The 20,849-nt window shown below is 48.4% G+C and overlaps 1 protein-coding gene across 5 annotated transcripts in view; it reads left to right on the top strand.

The window, feature by feature from the left end:
• ZDHHC3 (zinc finger DHHC-type palmitoyltransferase 3) overlaps window positions 1–20,849 on the top strand; it is a 54,701-nt gene that overhangs the window by 10,367 nt on the left and 23,485 nt on the right. For 4 of the 5 annotated variants that reach the window (XM_041762700.1, XM_041762699.1, XM_041762703.1 and 1 more), the window contains exons 2-3: window positions 6,374–6,703; window positions 19,521–19,645. In XM_041762700.1, coding sequence (XP_041618634.1) covers window positions 6,398–6,703; window positions 19,521–19,645 — 431 coding nt within the window. In that variant the 5' untranslated portion in view covers window positions 6,374–6,397. The remainder of the gene's footprint in view (window positions 1–6,373; window positions 6,704–19,520; window positions 19,646–20,849) is intronic. The other variant, XM_041762702.1, reaches the window with a different exon arrangement.

Below are 20,849 nucleotides of genomic sequence, written 5' to 3'. Positions count from 1 at the left end.
GTTATAGATCTGGAGGCAATTCTCTGGGCCTGATGTAGGGGGTTTTTGGTTTTGCTTTTGTTTTAGAAAATTATCACTCCTTTCAGTCATTTCTCAGTTTTTTGCTTCTGAAACTCTTAAGAAGGAAGACTAGATGATTTCCTTAGAATTCCCACATACTCAGATATCACAGAGCTCAGAAGGTCATTCTGACATGACACTGCATCTTCCTTATCATCTGGATCACTCACTCCTGGGAGCTCCAGAACTCCTCTGGCACTGTGAATCCTCCTACGACTTCCTTACCCCCAAGGCTTAGTCCTTTCACCTTTCTGGGCATCAGAGTGCTCCTTTGGCAGGTAGAAGAATAATTACTTTGGGCATGGATTATTAACATATGGCAAAGCCAACTCTTTTTAATGTTCCGGAACCATTGGCCAAAAAAATACAACATAGGTTATTATGATTAAAATTGCCAAATGATCATTGTTTTTGATCTTTCTTTGGAAACAAGATGGAAGAGGAGCAGAAAATCCTATTCCACCCAACTGGAACTCTGTCCTGTTCCCTCAGTGCCTCTCTGGGCTCGTTGGCCTCTGATGGACCCCGAGCCCTCCTGTCTGCCTCATCTTGTCTTGCCTGTCAGTGCCAGAGCAGCATTGTTATAGCACGAATACAGTCCTTATAGCTTTCCTTAGAGCCAGGGGTGCCTCACCAATACCTCCAGGGTGAACTCCCAACTCATCTTAAAGCTCAAGGCCTTGTAAAACATAGCCTACGTAACAACCCTACCTTTAAAGCTTCATTTCCACTTAGCGCCCCCACTTCCTATGCCCAACACAGCCCACGTATGCACACACGCAGGCACACAGCCCGGGACATCCAGCCCCACAACCTGCATCCCCACTGTCCTTGCCTTTTTCAGAGCAGAACACTTCACCTGGCTCCACGCCCTGCTCAGATCCCCTCCCCCTTTGGATTCCCTGGCAATGAAAAAGTCTATTTATCCCACTTCTGGGCTTTGTTTATTTGCAGGGAGCAGGTAGGATTTGCTTCTCCGTTGTGCTGTTCATTAGAAACCTATGTGTTAGGGTCATCGTGAGGTAGATCTGTCTCTGCATCCATCCACTCAACGATCTGAGCTTATATTCATGCCAGGTACCTGGTTCCAACGCTAAACAAAATAGGACTTGCAGGTTAGTAGAACAAAGCTAGTCTTAGCAGATTGGGAACTTGGAGAGGGGAATGGCAGGACCCGAACTGGACAGCACACACAAATTATTGTCCTCATGATCCCTTGTGTGTGAACCCCCTACACAGTTCCTTATATTTAATGGCTGCTCCGTGAATATGTTTTTTGAATTGAATTAAATGCAGGATAATTGGGCAGCCCCAGTGGCTCAGCAGTTTAGCGCCACCTTCAGCCCAGGGCGTGATCCTGGAGGCCCCGCGTCCAGTCCCACATCGGGCTCCCTGCCTGGAACCTGCTTCTCCCTCTGCCTGTGTGCCTGCCTCTCTCTGTGTGCCTCTCATGAATATATAAATACAATCTTTTTTAAAAAGGGGGGGGGCAGGAGAATTGAGAGGATCGATAGGGCAAAGGAATGGAATGAAAGATGTGGTGGAAGAGGACTAGAGGAGACCACCCCTCTGAGGGTATGAGCTGGTGGGCAGGAATAAAGGCCCTGGGGCCCACCAGCTTCCTTATGTGCACAGCTTGGCCTAAGCAAACAGTTCTGCCCAGTGGTCACGAGCAAGGACTCGTGGGGAGTAGGTCATGGGCAAAGAGCCACTCCTCAACCCCAAGGATTGGAGTTTCTCTAATTCAAAATAGGAAAGGAAAAGAGGTCAACATTTGCCTTTCCTGCTGTTGTTGTCATTAGGGGCAGTGTGAAGGGAATGTGCATAATTTGTTCGAGGTGGAGTTTTCCTCATATTTCTCAGATTTCCAGTTGGCTAATTTAAGAAACAAATCCTTATTGGAAAGCTACTTCCATTGCTCGGGCCTTGGGCTTAAATAAATTTTCTATAGTGGTATGCCTTGATTGGTTTTGAACAGGGTATTTTGAAGCTCTAAAGTGTTGGGTCGAATGTGAACTTCAGTTCAGTACTTGGTGTCTGAATCTTGCCAGGTGTGCCTTGTCTGAGTGCTTGCCCAGATCATAGATTCTCCCTCACCAGTGAGGGGCAGTGGGAAAACAGAGCTCCTCTATACACTCTTCCGTCCGACATTGTTTGAGGGATGGAATATTCTGGTTACTTAAATAAGAGTCACAGTCCACCTACTTCAGAGTCCTACTTGGTACATCATCCACCATCTAGGATATGGCCACACCCCTGAAAGGAAGCAGACAGGGCCTCCAGAGGGGGACCTGGGATCACAAAGCTCGGGCATTTTACTAAACTCAAGCATTTGTGTAATGAACACACACCGTCAGCGGCTACTACATGCCAGGCCCAGGGCTAATAAAAGACAAGGCTTCCAACCTGCAGAACTGTATGGCAGGAGAGCATAACAGCTGGTCCCTAAAGGCCTATAATCTAAAATAAATACCCTTCTTTTACAAATAAACCTAACATGATGTAGATTTATTTGTTTTCCAGCCTACAGCCAATTAGCAGTCATAAATGGAGAATTTGTCGGGGAAATTGGTAACTGTAGACACTGAAATGACGGTAGCCAGGAACGGAAGAGAAAGACAACCATACAAAGGAAATATTGGAATTAGAATTCTAGTAGTCTCAACAAGCCAGTTGGTGTGAGGCCGAGAGCCCAGGGAATCCCCATGACCTCCGAGGACATCATGACCTGACACACTCCAGTAACTGACGTTCCCAGTAATAACTGTGCATCATTCCAAAGAAATGGATGGTTATTGTACTTAAGACAGAAACAGCTAAAGTCTCTTTTTTTTGGTCTGGTTTTTATTTCACTTCCATTTTTTATTTTTCATTTCCATCTTAACCATCTTAATGGTTAAAATGTGTGTATCTGCTCAGGAACAAGTCACAGTTACTGGGAAATTTACTTACACAGAAGGGTCTATTCCTCCGCAAACCACATATGCAAAGCATCACTCTAGCCAAGTTGTTGCCATGTGTACAATCAAGAATGAGTGGGACGGGATCCCTGGGTGGCGCAGCGGTTTGGCGCCTGCCCTTGGCCCAGGGCGCGATCCTGGAGACCCGGGATCGAATCCCACGTTGGGCTCCCGGTGCATGGAGCCTGCTTCTCCCTCTGCCTGTGTCTCTGCCTCTCTCTCTCTCTCTCTCTCTCTGTGACTATCATAAATAAATTTTTAAAAATTAAAAAAAAAAAAAGAATGAGTGGGATGCCTGAGGGGCTCAGCGGCTTAGCGCCTGCCTTCAGCCCAGGACATGATCCTGGAGTCCTGGGATCGAGTCCCTCATCAGGCTCCCTACATGGATCCTGCTTCTCCCTCTGCCTGTGTCTCTCTCTCTCTTCTCTCTCTCTCTCTCTGTGTGTGTGTGTGTCTCTCATGAATAAATAAATAAAATCTTAAAAAAAAAGAATGAATAATTGTCAGAGGAGAATACAGTCAACTAGTCTGAATATACCATGAGCATAATTTAATCACTGGAAATCTCTAAACAGTAGCGTTACTCTAATATTCATTTTCAGTGATCATCCATTTCAGAAAACCACACCTTTTATGATAATTGAAGAACAGTTAGACGGAGTACATGGGTTTCAGTGAGATGACCCTCAGGCTGCAAATGACAGGAGGCTTTGCTGCCACAGACAAGGGTGGGGTGGGGTGGGGTGGGGTGAGTTGTAACCAACCATCCCAGTCACACTGAGCTTTTCTGCAAGGGAAAGCTGGAGCCAAGACAGATCTTAGTTGTCTGGTAGGTAACAACTGCCTAGGACCAGTGGTCCGCAAACTTTTCTATAAAGCTAAAGAGAAAGCATGCCTGACTGGCTCTGTCAGTGGAGCATGTGATTCTTTTTTTTTAAGATTTTATTTATTTATTCATAGAGACACAGAGAGAGAGGCAGAGACACAGACAGAGGGAGAAGAAGCAGGCTCCATGCAGGGAGCCTGACGCAGAACTCGATCCCGGGACTTCAGGATCACACCCTGGCTGCAGGCGGTGCTAAACCACTGCGCCACCGGGGCTGCCCAGAGCATGTGATACTTGATCCTGGGGTCATGAGTTCGAGCCCCATATTGGGTGTAGAGATTACTTAAAAAATAAAATAAATCTTAAAAAAAAAAAAGAGCATACGTACTTTAGGCTTGCTGGTCGTACAGCCTCATCACAACCGCTCAGCTGTGCCATCGTAACATAAAAGCAGACAGACAATATGTATTCGAGTGGCATGGCTGTGGTCCAGTAAAACCTTATGCGTTTAGAGCCTAAGTACCTACAAATCTGTATGGCAGCAGGAAGAACCAAGAGAATGCTTGTCAAAATGGTGAGCTTTTTTTTTTTTTTTTTTTTGGCTTCCCCCTCTTTTTTTATTCTAGGCACACATATACTTTTTTCCCCCATCAACATAGGATATTTTACATTTTGTCTTTAATTTGCTTTCATTATTTGATAATATATAATAAATATACTTCAATATGATTAAATATTCTTCCAATATAATTTTTAATTTTTACAAAATATTTCATTCTAAAAAAGGACTGCCTCAGAGGGTATCCTTGCATCTTTAATGCCTGTAGGTTGTAACTGGCAGCACCGATTACCATTGTCTTGCGGAGAGCACAAGGTTGCTTTATTCCAATATTCTGGCTGATGGCCTGTCGGGAACTACTGCTTTTACTCTACTTGGGATGGTTATTCCATACGTCATGACTTCCCGTCCCTCAGCTCCCAGCACAGTGTACCCAGCATGTGATAGTCACTGTATTTATTGAGTCAACATTTCTCTGGACAAGTACATGGTACGCATCTAACTGCCTTTCAGCTATTAATTCTCTGCCACCCTGGGGAGGGGAGGCCCTGGCCTTATTCTTCCATCATTAGCCTTTGCAACTCTTGACTCTAGAATGTCTGTCATTTTGAGTAGCTGTTACTGCTCTGCCCATTCAGCTTTTTGGACATGTCCTTACTTGTCATGACTATAGCATATTCAGTTCAGATGCTCTTTCTCTGTTGGAGGGGAGGAAGAAAGCAAAAGGGTAAGGAAAGCCCAACACAACCATTGAAGGTTTGCCCGTGCCCTTTAGAGCCCGTCTTCAGAAAACATGCATAGCCAGTGGTGCTTAGGAATAATTTCCTCTGCTACAAAGTGACTGAAGCTCTCAGAAGCCTGAGATGTTACTGGCTGTGCTGTAGACTGCTTTGGTGGTCTCTCCATGGTGCCTCCATCTGGAGCTAGCCTGCGCCAGCACTGTTTCTGACTGAGAATCTGGTCTGGTGATGCAACAGGCCGCTGAGTAAGATAAGGGGAATCAGAGGAGGGAAATCTGTACTTTCTTCATCTTGCGGAACGTGCTGTGGACAGATAGACTTTATTATCGATCCTGAGTTATTTCATTGCGGTCTCCAGAGATACAGGCTGCAGCTGTTAGGAAGAAGGGGCATGTTGCTCAGTACTTGTTTCAGAAGGAATGGATGTCTTTCCTAGAGAGAATGAGTCTGGAGTCCATGGTATGTGGGCTGTTACAGTCTACAGCATTCATCACAAGCACCTCTGACTCCCTCGAGCCTCACCAGCCCTGGGAGGAGGAGGCTGGGGCTGAAAGGGGGGTGTCTCCTCAGGTGAGGACACGAAGGTTCACGAAGCCCCACAGCCAGGTGGTGCAAAAACATCTTTGGACACATCATCCAACATTCTCCACTTGACCCCATCGCCCACAAAGAGGGCAGTACAGAGGGAGTCTCTGATTTCTAGAAAATCTACTGTTTTAGCCACAGAACTAACAAACCTGTTTTTTTTTTTTGTTTTTTTTTTTTTTTTTAAGTAAACTCTGTACCCATCGTGGGGCTTGAACTCATGACCTCAGGATCAAGGGTCACATGCTCTACCAACTGACCAAGCCAGGTGTCCTAAGAACTCACATTTTATATTACTTTATTTTTTGAAAGATATTTTTTATTTATTGGGACAGCAGGCACAAGCAGGAGGCGGAGGTGGGCAGAGGGATAGGGAGAAGCAGACTCCTTACTGAGCAGGGAGCCCGTGAGGCTCCATCTCAGGACCTCAAGATCACAACCTAAGCCGAAGGCAGACACCTGTGGGCCGAGCCACGCAGGTACCCCAAGAACTCACATTTTAAAGGAACAGAAGGTTTAGGCAGCTTTTCTGCAGGAAGTTCACACATAGATACTCATGGCTCACTTTAGAAAGGTAATTTTGTCAAGTCTCCTTGATAACAAGACACCACCAATTTTCTGGGTCCTTTCTTCTTTCTTCCAGATGCCAGTATGGACAGAATAGCTTATGATGCTTATCCCCACCCACCACTTCCGAGACATTGAGCGGAAGCCAGAATACCTCCAGCCGGAGAAGTGTGTCCCACCACCCCACCCCAGTCCTGTGGGAACCATGTGGTTTATCCGCGACGGCTGTGGCATTGCCTGTGCCATTGTCACCTGGTTTCTGGTCCTCTATGCGGAATTTGTGGTCCTCTTTGTCATGCTGATTCCATCCCGAGACTATGTGTACAGCATCATCAACGGAATCGTGTTCAACCTGCTGGCCTTCTTGGCCCTGGCTTCTCACTGCCGGGCCATGCTGACGGACCCCGTGAGTATGTCTGGGCTCGTTTTAACCAGCCCACACTCTCCTCCTCTGGCCCTGGCATGGCCACAGCCTGCATGTTCCCCCAGACCTTGGGAGCGTGGAGAACAGGAGGGCCAGGGCTGGGGTGGGAAAAGGAACTCGCCTCCCTCCCCACGCCCTACCCTTCCCAAGGAGACACTGTCTATCTTGGTTGAATGAGTCTATACATACACTGGCGTATATGTTAACAGAGCCTACTACAGAAAGAGTTTGGTCTGGGGGAAACCTAGCCTCTAGTGAGAAAGGCAGGGTCAGGCAACCATGGAGATGGGGGACAGATCATCAGAGTGGAAAGCATGCTGGGGGCTTGGGTCAGGGCAGGGCTTCCCAGTGGATACAGGACTGCAGCTAGGTGCTCTTGAAATTTAAGCCATATCCAATTCCAGGAACCTACACGGAAATGACCTTCACTTTGTTTGGGCGAGGCTCATCTTTTCCTGAAAAGCTGGACAAGCCTGTTTCAGGCGGCAGCAAGTGCCCTTTGGTGAATATCTGCGGGTAAAGCAGTGGCGTTCTAGCCAATGACTTAGCTAAATATACCAAGCTGTGCAAGTGGCTGTTGAATGTCGTGTACCCTGGCATTAAATCCTCCTTCTTGTTCATTATCTCGTATGGGAAAAGTGAGAGTGCATGATTCGATAAAGACCTCCTGCAGCTTGATTGTTTGAGTGCGTAGGACAAGTGTGTTTAAATTAAGAAAGGGGAAAGCTCTGCTGCTGGCATTGACACTGGCCACACAGCAAAACAGAGCCCCAGGGAAAGCCAGATAGAGACTCTGGGTCCTGGGCTAGGTTGCCTCCTCCAGGGCCTCCACTTCTACTGGTTCCAGCGGTGGATCATTAACCGCCCCAGGGAGAGCCCCTTTCCTGGCTCAGTCACACATCAGCAGCAAGTCCGGATAGCACCTCTTCTGCACTTGCTAGCACCATTGACAGGGTCATGGACCAGCTGGCACCTGAGGGATGTGCCGCATGGGTCTGCCCCACCATCTGAAAGTGGTGTTCCTGTGAAACCTTCCGTGAAATGGCATAAAGCAAGGAAGCAGTTACCATTTTGTAAAAGCAAACTTCCTCTTCTGATTTCTCTCAGTTGGCAAAAACAGGTACTAAGCAGGTCTTTCATAAAAAGCAAAGTAACAGGGATCCCTGGGTGGCTCAGCAGTTTAGCACCTGCCTTTGGCCCGGGGCATGATCCTGGGGACCTGGGATCCAGTCCCACGTCGGGCTCCCTGCATGGAGCCTGCTCCTCCCTCTGCCTGTGTCTCTGTCTCTCTCTCTCTCTCTCATGAATGGATAAATAAAATCTTTTTTAAATTTTTGAAAAATTTGAAAAAAGCAAAATGACAGAACACAAACTCAGGAAAGCAGTGAAGGGAATCCCTGGGTGGCACAGCGGTTTAGCGCTTGCCTTTGGCCCAGGGCGTGATCCTGGAAACCCAGGATCGAATCCCACGTTGGGCTCCCGGTGCATGGAGCCTGTTTCTCCCTCTGCCTGTGTCTCTGCCTCTCTCTCTCTCTCTCTCTCTCTCTCTCTCTCTCTCTGTGACTATCATAAATTAATTAATTAATTAATTAAAAAAATAAAATAAAATAAAATAAGGAAAGCAGTGGAAACCTGTACACGGTTACAGGCGAAGTGCCCTCTGCCCAGAGGAGACAGAGGAGGCTAGCCCCATGCGACAAAAGCCTTTGGCAGAGGAAAGCACGGGTTGCTGCGGAAAAACAAGGGGGATGCTAACCAGGCTAGACAATGATGGCTGCTGCTCGGTGGCACTCCAGCCAATTCTTGCAAGAGAAGCGTAGAGTGGTAGGGCAGGAAGACACGGACGACGTGCCAGGAAGAGGGCAGCGTGCACGAAGGCACAGGAATGCAGGCATGTGTCTCCTCGAGGCACCCAGGAGCCCTGTGGGACGGTGGGAACTTAGGAGGAGAGTGGGTTTGGGTTGGCGGTGTGGGCAGAATGCCAACATAGCAGAGGAGCAGTTGGATGACAAGGGGCCATGGAGAGCCCCTGGGGATTTTGAATAAAGAATGGCAAGATCTAGTTGTCATTTTATAGGAATCACCCTGGCAGCAAGGAGGAAGGGCCCTGGGGGCACTGATGAATGGGATAAAGTAAACGATGTGCTCATTGAGTGCCTACTATGTGGGAGGTCCTTTCTGAACAATGGATACAGCCATGGTCAAGACAGACCAAAAATCCCCGCCTTCTTGGAGCTCACATCCTCATGTAGGAAGGGGGTCAGGCAGTGAAGACGTGAGCACAGAAGGTGAACACGGATGAGTGTTTTAAAGACAATGAAAGAGTGCAATCAGGATGATGTAGTGGTGATTTTTGGGGGGTGCAGAGGGCAAGCTTCAGCTCCAGGGAATCTAAGAAGGCCTCTGAGTGATGCATTCGAGCTGAGACCTAAATGGCATGTAGCTATGAGTCAGGCAAATGAAGCCCTGAGGGCAGAGCCTTCCAGGAAGAGGAGAGAGTAGGTGCAAAGGCCCACAGGGAGGCATGTGTTTGGTGTGTTTGAGGAAAGGACTAAAACCAGAGTGATGGCTGCGTGGTGAGTGAGGGCAAGAGGAGCTGGGAGATGTAAATAGGACCACAGAAGCCAGATTGTGCAGGGCCCTAGGGGCCTCACAAGAACTTTGCTCTTTACTTTAATGCTGTGGGAAACCATCAGTGCCTTGTGCTTGTAATGGGGGGGGGGGGGGGTTCAAGGTGGGGCAGAGACCTGGGAGTACTAGAGGGATGACAGTGGCCCACACATGACATGGTTGGTGGTTTAGACCAAAGTGGGAGCAGAGAAACTGGATAGAAGTACATTTTAAGCCACCAATTCTCAAACCTAGCTGCACATGAGAACCCCTTAAAGAGCTATGAAGAAGTAGGAGTGCCTTGGCCCCACCCCCAGAGGTTCTGCTCTGATTGGTTTGGGATAGAGCCCTGGGTATCGGGGTGAAGAACCACTCTTCAGAAGGGTGGACAGAATGGAGAGGGACTAGAGAGTATGCCTTCCAGAGTGTTTAGCTAGAGCCACCAGGGGATTGCTGATGCCATTTATTAAATGGGAGAATCAAGGAGAACAGATTTTGGAGAAAAACCAAGGCTTCTGTTCTGGACAGGTGTGTCTATATCACATGTAAGCAGAAATGCCAGGTGGGCAGGAGATAGCCAGGTTTAGGGCTGGTGGAGGGTCAGGATCAGACAGCTTCAGGTGAGGTCACTGGTGTCTAGAAGGCACATGAGTCCGGGAACTGCATGTCGAGAGGAGGGCGGCAGGAGGGTTTTTGGCCAGGCATTCCAGCTGCTCTCACATGTATGCGTCCTTTTATCCCACATGACTCCTGTGGCCTCCTCTCTGGGGATCTCCTCAGGCTAGCCCCTTGCACTTGGATGCAGGAGCCAATGATTCTCATGGCTTCTACTCCCAAACGAGTAAGAACTGTAGACCACACGCCAGTCAGCTTCTCATCAGTGTTTTGCTGGTGGCCCCAAAGAAAACTGGGCCCCAAAACGTAACATCTACCATTAATAAGGGAAGCATTTCAAACATATCCCGAAGGCATGACCCACCTTAGGCTCTTCAGCCACCTGCCTTTCTCCTCTCTCCCTGCACATGACATGTCCTGCAAAATGCAGTGTATCCAGAGGGGTGGGAGGCCCTGGGGCAGCATAGGCAGCCTCTGTCTCACACTGAAAACGCATCAATTAGGGGCTCCTTATTAACAATGCAGGGGGAGTGTGTTTTTAGAAAGGGGTCACTGCACGGCCCTAAGGAGCTCCTTAACAGGATTATAATGTTTTGTATCTTGGTCTTTCACGTTGCTTATATAGCTCTTCAGAAAAAAACTATCTCCACAGGTTATAAACAATGTATAACAATGTATGCATTGTTTATCATTTGAGTTTGTTAGTATTACTAGGTTATATTAAAAAAAAAAAAAAAGAATTTCTTAGTCTGCCCCAAACCATTATAGACCACTTCCAGTGTCGAAATTCTTACCTTGGTTGTACAATCGGAACAATTGTGACTGCCCGAAGCTTTCTGGACCAGTTAGTAGTCATCTCCTCCAACTAGTCCCATAGGAACCCCATTCCTCCTCTCGTTCCTGTCCCGTAGGAAACGGGTCCATGCAGAGCTCAAGCAGAAAAGGGAAGAGGGAAATCGCTCAAAAATGTGTGATGAGCCCTGTTGGAGGTGAAGCTCCTATGGGAAGTGGTGTGAAGGAGATAGGCCTAGAAGGAGTGAGAAAGTGGCCAAAGGGGCCTCACTTGACCAGGGGCCTGGCCTAGAGGCAGCATGGCACGGGCAGCACCCAAGTCAGACCAGTATTTGGTCTTAGGCGCCCTCTCCTCACTCACTCTGACGGTATGTGGTATCAAGGAGCTTTCTGTGTTCCTGAAACACTTCAGAGGTCTAGAGGGGCTCTGAGAGCCCGGAGGAGGCAGCCTCTTGAAAACAAACCAGACTTGGAGACTCTTATCTCGGTACATGTCTCCCTCCCCACCCCACCCCCAGCATCGCCATTTTTTCCTTTCCCTTTGCAGACACATTTTAATTCTTCATCCTGTGAGCTTTCTCAGGAATCCTGAAGGAGTCCCTTTAAAATTAGATCTGGGAGACACCTGGGTGGCTCAGTGGGTTAAGCATCTGCCTTGGGCTCAGGTCATGATGCCAGAGTCCGGGGATCAAGACCCACATCAGGCCCCTTGTGTAGCAGGAAACTTCCTTCTCCCTCTCCCTCTGCCTGCTGCTCCCCTTGCTTGTGCTCTCTCTGTCAAATAAATAAGTAAAATCTTTTAAAAAATAAATAAATAAGAGAAAATTTGGATCTGGAACAATGTATGTCTCTTGGAAGCCTCTTAAGCTAAGAGGCATAGTTTGTCTCTTTTTGCCCTGGCTGCCAGGAATCTCAAAGCCAAGTGCTGCACAATTGCAATAATCTGTAAACCCTTCTGACCATATATTAACTAATCAATTAATAACCTCATGGTAAATGATCCCAAATCTGATATTTGACAGGAGGCATATAAATCAATTTAACCACATTGTTAAGGAAAAGAATTTACATCTGTCAGCCTGCTCGTCCCTCTTTTTGAGTCCCATCTTGTGAACACCTCACTTTAAAGAGACTTCACATGATGTCCTAGACCATTGGAGGCCACTGATTTCAGTTTCAGCTGCCAAAACTCATCCATGTTCACTTGGTATTCCCTTCTGGAGCCTCTCTCGGTGACCTTATCGATTACACACCGTGTACAGAGTAGGTTATTAAGTATTTGGGCCAGTAGCATGGCAGCATGACGGCAGTTCCACTGGGCCCTCTCACAGCATGCTGGGTAATAAGCCAGTGCTGGGTGCAGCCAGAAGTACTGACCCATTCCCCAGGTCAGGTCAGTTTCCTCGGGGGTCATTTGAGCAGGCTGCTACATTCTTCTTCATGCCAGGCAACTTCTCGTACCTGCTACTACAACTTAGAAACTCTGAAAAATCCTTCTGGCTCCAGAGAGAGGAAAGTGACCCATTTGGGGATTACCTACCTCCCACCTTTTTGTGGAGGAGACAGGTGGCCTGTGATACAGGCCTGGGGCTAGTCTGTTCCTGGCAGAACTAATCGAGGGAGAGTTTCTGCCTGGACAGCAGGTGCACTCATGCCTCAATCCCAGGGCCCCTGAAACACTTGAAACAGGTTTCATCCTTGTTGCTTAAAATGCATGGGGATGTTGAGTCCTTGGACTTGTTGGTATTTCTCCGGAACCTTCTCTGGTGCTTTTCCATTGAGTCCTTTTTACACTGTTGTTATCCTAAGTACTTATTGAAACAGGCCTGTCTCAGTCTTAATGTTCATGTGCAGTTGTTGGCAGGATAATGATATTATAGCATCAAGGCAATTTTTTTTAAGGCAATTTTAAAAAGCCTCTTCAAGTCACTTAACAGCAACATCTGGTAAATACTTAAGTTGCCTTCTGGTAGAGACAAGAGTTCTGGACTCAAACTGCCAGGGTCCGAATCCTGGTTCTGCTTCCTGTTAGCCATATAATCTTGGGACATTGCCTGATTTCTCTGCTTTAGTTACCTCATCTGTAAAATGGGGAACAATAGAGTCTCCACCTCACAGGTTCATTGGTAGAATTAACTGAGAAAATACAGTAAAGCTCTTGGAATTGTGCCTGGCATAGGAGCACTCAATAAATGTCTGTTGTATCATCATTATCCTTCAGCTTGGGTTTATTGAATACATGCTCTGTGCCAGGCCCTGGGCAATGCAGGTTGAAAGACATTGTTGCTGTCCTCCAGAAATTTATAGCCATGTATTTAAATAATAGGTGTTCTAAGACAAATAAAAACAGGCCGGGGCAGCAAAAGCCAAGTGATGGCTTCTGCCTTGGGTGCCTCCTGGGGGCTGTGAGGAAGAAGGCAGAGGAGGTGATCCCTCTGAGTAGGTTTGGTTCCAGGGCAAGAGGGAAGCAGGTATCTGACAGGCTGGACGGACGTGCCGACGCAGGGTCCCTAGAAGCACAAGAGGAAGACTTGGAAAGCATAGTGCCTTTGGAAACTGCAGGTAGTCCACAGGGTGGGACTGCTGGCGGTGGGGTACCAGGGGGCACTGGATCAATGGTCCAGGCCTGGGTTGTGGTAGCCCTGTGTGGACGCTTGGACGCTGGGCCTTGTGAAGGCTCTGCAAAGCCTGTAAAGGCATCCAGACAGGGAGAATAATATGACCAGATTCCGTTTTAGAAAGTTTACTCTGGGAAATAGTTAAGGAGGATGGGAAGAGGCAGGAGATGCTCTAACATCTGGGGGGGAGGTGAGGATGGGCCAAAATGAAGGCCATGATGGCAGCATGGAGGGGAGAACGTGGGATTTGAAGCACAGTTTAGAGCCAGTATGTGGGGTAGAGGGTTCAGAGTGCTGGGGATGACTGCCAGATTTCTACCCTGAATGCACAGTAAACAGGTGAACCACAGGCCAAGAAGGGAGAATGGGAGAATGGGAGGGGTGGACTGGGGCAAAAGGAACAGATTCAGTTCTAGCATGGTGAATTTGGGGGGCTGGTTTTCTTTGGCTTTAATGCCTCTTGAACAACCAGGTGGAGATGTCTACAGCTCAAAAAGAGGTCTGAGTTGGAGCTGCCAATTGAGCATCACCACTGGGTGTGACAGGGAGGACTGGCAGGGGTAGGGAGAAGCAGAATGAGGAGAGAGGACCAGTAGGGGGATCCCTGAGGAACCCTAGGGCCCAGGGTGGGCAGCACCCTAAGGGAGGGCAAGTGGCCCAGCCCCAGAGGCAGGAGGACACCCAGAGGGAGCAGAGCAGCCTCAGGAGAGAGTGACAGGAGGGACTGGTGGTCACAGAAGATTCGAGGGAGATGAGGGCATAGACTCAATCTTCGGGTTTGGTCACAGGAAGTTGTACAGTGACCTGGTGAGAGGTGTTCCTGGTGTGGACGTTGGGTGCCAGAGAGCAGTGAACTCTAGGGTAAGAGAGAGGTAGCAGAGACAGAAGTACGCACAAACTTGAGAACCTTCGCTGCAAGGGAGAGCCTGGATGTGGGCACAACACAGGGGAGAAGCTTTGAGGTAAAAGTCTGCAGCCCCTGAAGACCAGGATTAGCTGGGACCCTCATCCTCCAAGCTGGTGGCCTATCCTGGCAGCCTCAGTTTTTTCTGAAATAGGAAAGGAAGTGGGTAGGGGTCAAGGAAGGTACTGGAAGTTTGGACTAACCCCTGAGGGGAATGGTTGATAGAAACGTATCACACCTCCCTGCTCCAGATTTAAACAGATGCCACTACAGGGCCAAATACATATTTTAGAAACATATGAGCATGACGGACCTATAAATTCTTCAGTGTTTTTAGCTTGCCAAGTGCACAGAGAAAAGACTGGAAAGATATACACCGAAATGTTAATTGTACAGATCCATGGGTGGTGAAATCAAAGGGTGGGTTTTCCTTTTCAATTTTCTCCTCTCTCTCTCTATTTTTTTAAATCATGAACAAGTATTATTGTGGAAATGAGAAAAAAATAATCGGTACGCTGTGGTCTCCCGGGCTGCAGTAGCATGGAAGCTTCAAGACATCCCTGTGAGATGCGTAAGAATGAGGAGTAGGCGGTTCTCAGTAACGCCAGTGTGACAACACTGGCAGAAATGTCTCAGCAGGCCTTCCGACTCCCTGCCGTCTGTCCAGAATTGTACAGAACAAAACTCCTTACCGTGAACTAATAACAGGAAATTCTGAAATCTGTGGAGATAAGCACAGAAGAGAATATTCTTTTTTTAAAAAAAGAAAGAGACAAGAGACCTCTGAGCCAGAGGCTTGGGAAGGGCCTGTGTCACAGGCTGGTCAGTCTCAGGGACTGGCCCGGCTGGTCTCTGGGTCTGCGAGGTGGACTCCCTAGGCAGATGCAGACTCGCTGGGAAGGAAATGAGCCTTTCCTGGGGTTTATGTACATGCGGTGCTGCTGGAGGGACAGACTTCTAAAAGGCTGCACTGTTAGGTTCCCCTCGTGGTCTGGAATAGCAGGTGATAATGAGGGTACCAAATGAGAGCTTCGATGCCCTTGGCAGTATTGGGGTTCCCTCTTGTAGCCCTTTATGTGTGGCCTTCCCAGGTTCCAGCAAGCTCTGGTGGCTGGGACCTTAAAAACAGATGTAGAGGGTGAAAAACAACCGGGGCCTTCATTTAGGAAAAGTCAGCCCCATTGCTTTATCTCCTTGGGACAGTGGTGTTCCTCAGGGTTTTTCCTTTGTACGTGAGACAAGAGTGATGTCCAGTTGTGGCATTTCAAATTCTTACTGTTTCTTCAGTAACTCTTCGCATCCCAGAATTTCTCCTTTGTGAGAAGGGTTCTGACACCCAGTTTTCACCCCTTCTACCCTGGGACCCCCTCCCTTGGCCTGCTAGAAGCCATGACCCCCGCTCTAAGGAGACCAGGAATGCTCTGTCAGCCCTGAACTCCCCCTTTTACCTACCCTAGTAGACCACAGTCCCTCACCTCAGGCCCCTCCGGGCCTTGGGCATGTCCCAGCTTCTGTTATTCAGCCGTTACATCAGCTTCCCTGATGGTGGCATCTCGTGGCTACCCACCGATGAGTGGGGCCTGGTGTCGCCCAGACCTTGGATGGAGGGCGTGGAGCAGGCCCATCCCATAACATGATTTGACTCAGTGTTGGCCCAGTTCTTGATAGGGAGCCGGGCCATGCTGCTGGAAGCGCCCAGGCTGGCACACTCTTGCTTCTTTCTTGCTCCTTTCTGCTCCTTTCACTGCGCTTTTCACCCCGTGCTGGAAACCAATAAACCTTTTCCAGGCCAGGGGCTCTAGTGCTGAACAAGGTAGACCTAGTCATGGAGCTCCTGGTCCAATAATATAGAAGTTCTCAGCCTGCTGAGAGTTTTGTTTTGTTTTGTTTTGTTTTGTTTTGTTTTTTTAATTTTTTTTTTAATTTTTATTTATTTATGATAGTCACAGAGAGAGAGAGAGAGAGAGAGAGAAAGAGAGAGAGAGGCAGAGACATAGGCAGAGGGAGAGGGAGAAGCAGGCTCCATGCACCGGGAGCCCGATGTGGGATTCGATCCTGGGTCTCCAGGATCGCGCCCTGGGCCAAAGGCAGGCGCCAAACCTCTGCGCCACCCAGGGATCCCATGTTTTTTGTTTTTTTTTAATGCAAGTATCTGGGCCCCACCACTGATGGTTCTTGCATGGTAGCAGCACCACATCAGAGTCTAGGCATCCGTAGCTTGTTAAAGCTGCTCTGTTGCCTCCAGCGCATGACCAAGAGTACAGCCTGGCTGTGGAGTCTGGGACGTCCGAAATCAGCGTCCTGGCAGCTTCAGTGTCTGGGGAGGGCTCACTTCCTAGTTCATAGATGGGCATTTTCTCGTTGTGTCCTCACATGGTAGAAAGGGTAAGGGAACTCTCTGAGGGCTTGTTGTAAGGTGCTAACCCCATAACCTAATCACCTCACGGAGGCCTCCACCTCTGAATACCACACACGGTGGGTTAGGACGTCAGCCTATGAATTTGGGGGAGACGAAACATTCAGTTTGCTGCACTGCCGTGTGCTGAGCACTGTCTCTGTGGGGAGCATCATCTGAGCCCTTTCTAGGAGTTGTCTGCAACTATGTCTAGTTTAATCCTCACAGTGATGCTGAGAACTGGATAAAATGGGTCCTGGCTCACCGGTTAGAGAACTAAGTAAGGTACAGAGAGGCAACTTTTCAATGGGCACTCCACTTACCAACGTAGAACCCAGGGGCTCCTGGGTGGCTCAACCAATTAAGCATCTGCTTTCGGCATGGGTCATGATCCCGGGGGGGGGGGTCCTAGGATCCAGCCCTACATCAGGCTCCCCACTTGGTGGGGCATCTGCTTCTCCCTCTCTGCCTGCTTGTTCTCTCTCTCTCTTTCTCTCTCTCAAATAAATGAAATCTTTTTAAAAAGACCAAAAAACCAAAACCTCACAAATGTAGAACCCAGATTTAAAGCAGGGCCAGCCAACTTTCAAGCCAGCCTCTTAGCCCTTACTGCTATGCCACTGACCATTCTTCTCTCCTGTTTCTTGGGCCCATATTCCCAACCACCTTCCTGAATGCCTTCTCCTGGGGGTCCCCCAGGCGCTTCAGACTTCCCATATCCAATAGTGAGCCTATCAGCTCTTCCCCAGACCTTGCTTCTCCTGTGCTCTTAAGTGGTGAAAGATGCTGCCATTGACCAGCTTCTCTACGTGGAGCTTGTTCATCTCCTCCCATCTCATACCCTCTCTACTACCACAGGATAAATCTGGTTCCCTACAGCTTTAGTTTAGATCTGAATTTCCTCCCCACTTCTCCTTCAGCCTCATTAGCTGATTGTTTGCTTACTGGGCCATCGGCAGTAACCTCCTCACTGGTCTTTGGCTTCTCTTCTCTCCCACTTCTGATCTGACCCACACATACAGGCAACTGAGTTCTCATCCTAAAGATGTTACCTGATGGCTCTGGGTGGCCTATGAAGAAAAATCCTGTCCCAGCCTTTAGGCATTTTCTCTCAAGCTGGCCCCTGCCCTTCTATCCAGCGTTTCTGCTGACACTGCATACCCTGGGCTCCGCCATGCTGGTTTTCTCACCGTGCCCCAGATGTCCTGTGCTCACTCTCACTTTTATGTCTCTACCTATGCCCCTCTCCTGGCCAGAATCACTTTTCTCTCTCAGGTCCACCTGGCAAACCTCTGTGCATGCCTCAGGACCACCTGTAAACCTCACCTCTTCAGGGGCACCTGAGAGGCTCAGTCAGTTAAGCATCTGACTCTTGGTCTCAGCTCAGGTCTTGATCTTAGGGTCTTGAGTTCAAGCCCCCCATTGGGCTCCACACTGAGCATGGAGCCTACTTTAAAAACACAAAAACAACCCTAACCTCTTGAAACTTCTCTGGTTCCCCTGGCTAGTTGGCAGTGGCTCTTCTGTGCTCCTGCAACAGAATTGTCTTCTAGAATTGTTGTTAGCCTCCAAAAGACCAGGAGCCTCCTGAGACAGAGACCTCGTTTGGTTCCTGAATCCATAGCAGTGTGCACCAGAGCACAAGCTAAGTACCCAGTAGGCGCCTGCTGAAGATCAATTATTGGGACCTGGCTTAGGCCTGAGCATGGCCTGTTTTCCTTCTGCTCAGACGGGCACACAGCCCCAGTAGACTCTGGTGGCACTTTGGGTCTGCCACCCAAAGGTGTTGACAGCTAAAACAAATCACAAAGTATCCACAAGCATAAGAAAAGGATGGGATAGCGAGTTGGAGTTCTAGTCGAGAGGCAAGTCAAATCTGAGGGCCGCAGCTTCCAGTCACTTGTGGGGTTTTTTTGTTTGTTTGTTTGTTTGTTTTTTAAGATTTTCTTTATTTATTCATTAGAGACACAGAGAGAGAGAGAGGCAAAGACGTAGGCAGAGGAAGAAGCAGGATCCTTGAGGGGAGCCTGATGCGGGACTCGATCCCAGGACCCTAGGATCACGACCTGAGCCAAAGGCAGATGTTCAACCACTGAGCCACCCAGTGTCCCTCCCAGTTGCTTTTGGATTTATGAGAACCGAATATAGATTACCAGTGCTTCATAACAATAGGATTGGTTAAAAAAAAAAAAAAAACGTAAATAAAACTCAATTCTAAACAGTAGCCAATAACATTGAGAGCTGCAAAGTTTGACCTGGGAAAACTGAACTGTTGGGTGTGATGCCTGCCAAAAAACAATTCGAAAAGGCCAAAGCTATTACTGAGAAATTTTAATGCAAACCAAAAAGTAATCTGTGAGTCAAATCTTCACTGTAGTATTTACATAGGAAAGAATGGACTCAATGAAAACTATTTGACTAGCTAGCAAATCATCAGGAACATGGGGTGCCTGGGTGGCTCAGTTGACTAAGCATCTGCCATCAGCTCAGGTCGTGATCCCAGGGTCCTGGGATCAAGCCCTGAGTCGGCCTCCCCAACTCATCAGGGAGCCTGCTTCTCCTTCTGCCCCTACCCCCACTCGTGCTCTCTCCCTGTCTTTCTCTCAGTCTCTCAAATAAATAATCTTCTAAAAAATCATCAGGAACAATGTAACTGTTCACTTCAGAAAAATCATTTACTTTCTTCAGGAAAATTCTGTCATTAAGTGTCCATCAGTATTGGCATAATTCAGAACACATACGTTGTTGGGGTGAAAATGTCCTGTCCATGTGTACAGTTACTGCTTCCAAGTGACCGTCTCTACTGCAGTGTCAGAACTGCTGGAACTCCTTGCCCCGCCCTGACACCTTTCTTCTTTCTGACAGGGGGCGGTACCCAAAGGAAATGCCACTAAAGAATTCATCGAGAGTTTACAGCTGAAGCCTGGACAGGTGGTGTACAAGTGTCCCAAATGCTGCAGCATCAAGCCCGACCGAGCCCACCACTGCAGGTACACATGGGTCCCCACTCCTCATCGCCCCCTACATGCACCCCCAGCTTGCTTCCTCCCTTCCCTCACCTCTCTCTCACATGCTCCCACACCTGCTTCTCACTCAGGTGCCATCAGCAACAGGACTTCTGAATGTCCCCTGTTCTGGGCACGGAGTGGCCGCTGTGACTATCTCCCCACCCCGACCCCCGGGGAGCTCACTTAGATTGGAGAGGGCATTTGGTTCGGGCTCAGGACACCTGTCCTAAGACTTGAATGTCCCACACCTGACAAAGGACCCTGCCAGGCCCTTGACTGTCTCTGGCTCTTTTTCCATATCTATAAAATTAAGGGGGTTCCTGCTCTTTCTGCCTCACAGTTTTATTACTTTAGGTCACAAGAGACAGAGCTTTGGGAAAATCGTTCACAGTGTTCAGTACTTGACCCATTTAAGAGGTGGGCCCTATTCCCTTAACTTTCAGAGGGAAATGAAAGGGCTGTGCCTGAATGAAGATGTTTCTTTAAAACAAAACTGGAGGTTGTGACAGTTGTAGAGTCCGGCCAAAAAAAGCCATTTCCTCATCTCATCTGTGGTGGTTTTTCCCTTTTCTTCATTGTTTTGAGTCTTCTCAACAAGAAGACATCTAGCTAAAAACTGCATTTTATTACAAGGGAATTTTAAACACTACATTACAGAAAGACAAACATGTTACTTGGTCCTTCTCTCAGGCTGGTGGGGGGAGTGGGTAGTGGGAGGAGCTCACAGCTAGTGAGTGCCACAGACAGACTTGGGGCCCAGTGTGTGCGCTCCTTTCCAGGGCTCTTCCCACTAGAACTCCAGTTTGGGGGTGACTTGTGTGGCCTGATGTAATTGTATGTATGTCTTGCTATCAGAGAGAGAGGGAGAAAGGTGGTGACCCCCTCAACTAGTTGGCCCCTAGTGAGAGTGAGGGCTGAGCAGCTTGGACAGAGCCTGTGCTGATTGCTATCTCCCATGAGGTGTCCAGCAGTTTGGAGATTGCACAGAGCCCACCATGGGGTCAGTTTACCTCTGAGATCTGTGTTACAGACAAACTCAAGGCTTGCTTGTGCCTGGGGTGGAGGCACCTGTCTTGCCTTTTCTGCCACCGGAGACGTTGTCATCCCCTGAGGAAAGAGGACCCAACTCCGGGCAGCCCAGTGTGGTGGAGCAGGCTCCCACTTCACTCAGAGTTGGAGAGGTCAG

The sequence above is a fragment of the Vulpes lagopus genome, chromosome 7, assembly GCF_018345385.1.
Source record: "Vulpes lagopus strain Blue_001 chromosome 7, ASM1834538v1, whole genome shotgun sequence".
Taxonomy (NCBI): Eukaryota; Metazoa; Chordata; class Mammalia; order Carnivora; family Canidae; genus Vulpes; species Vulpes lagopus.
This window is presented reverse-complemented; position numbering and strand designations above follow the sequence as displayed.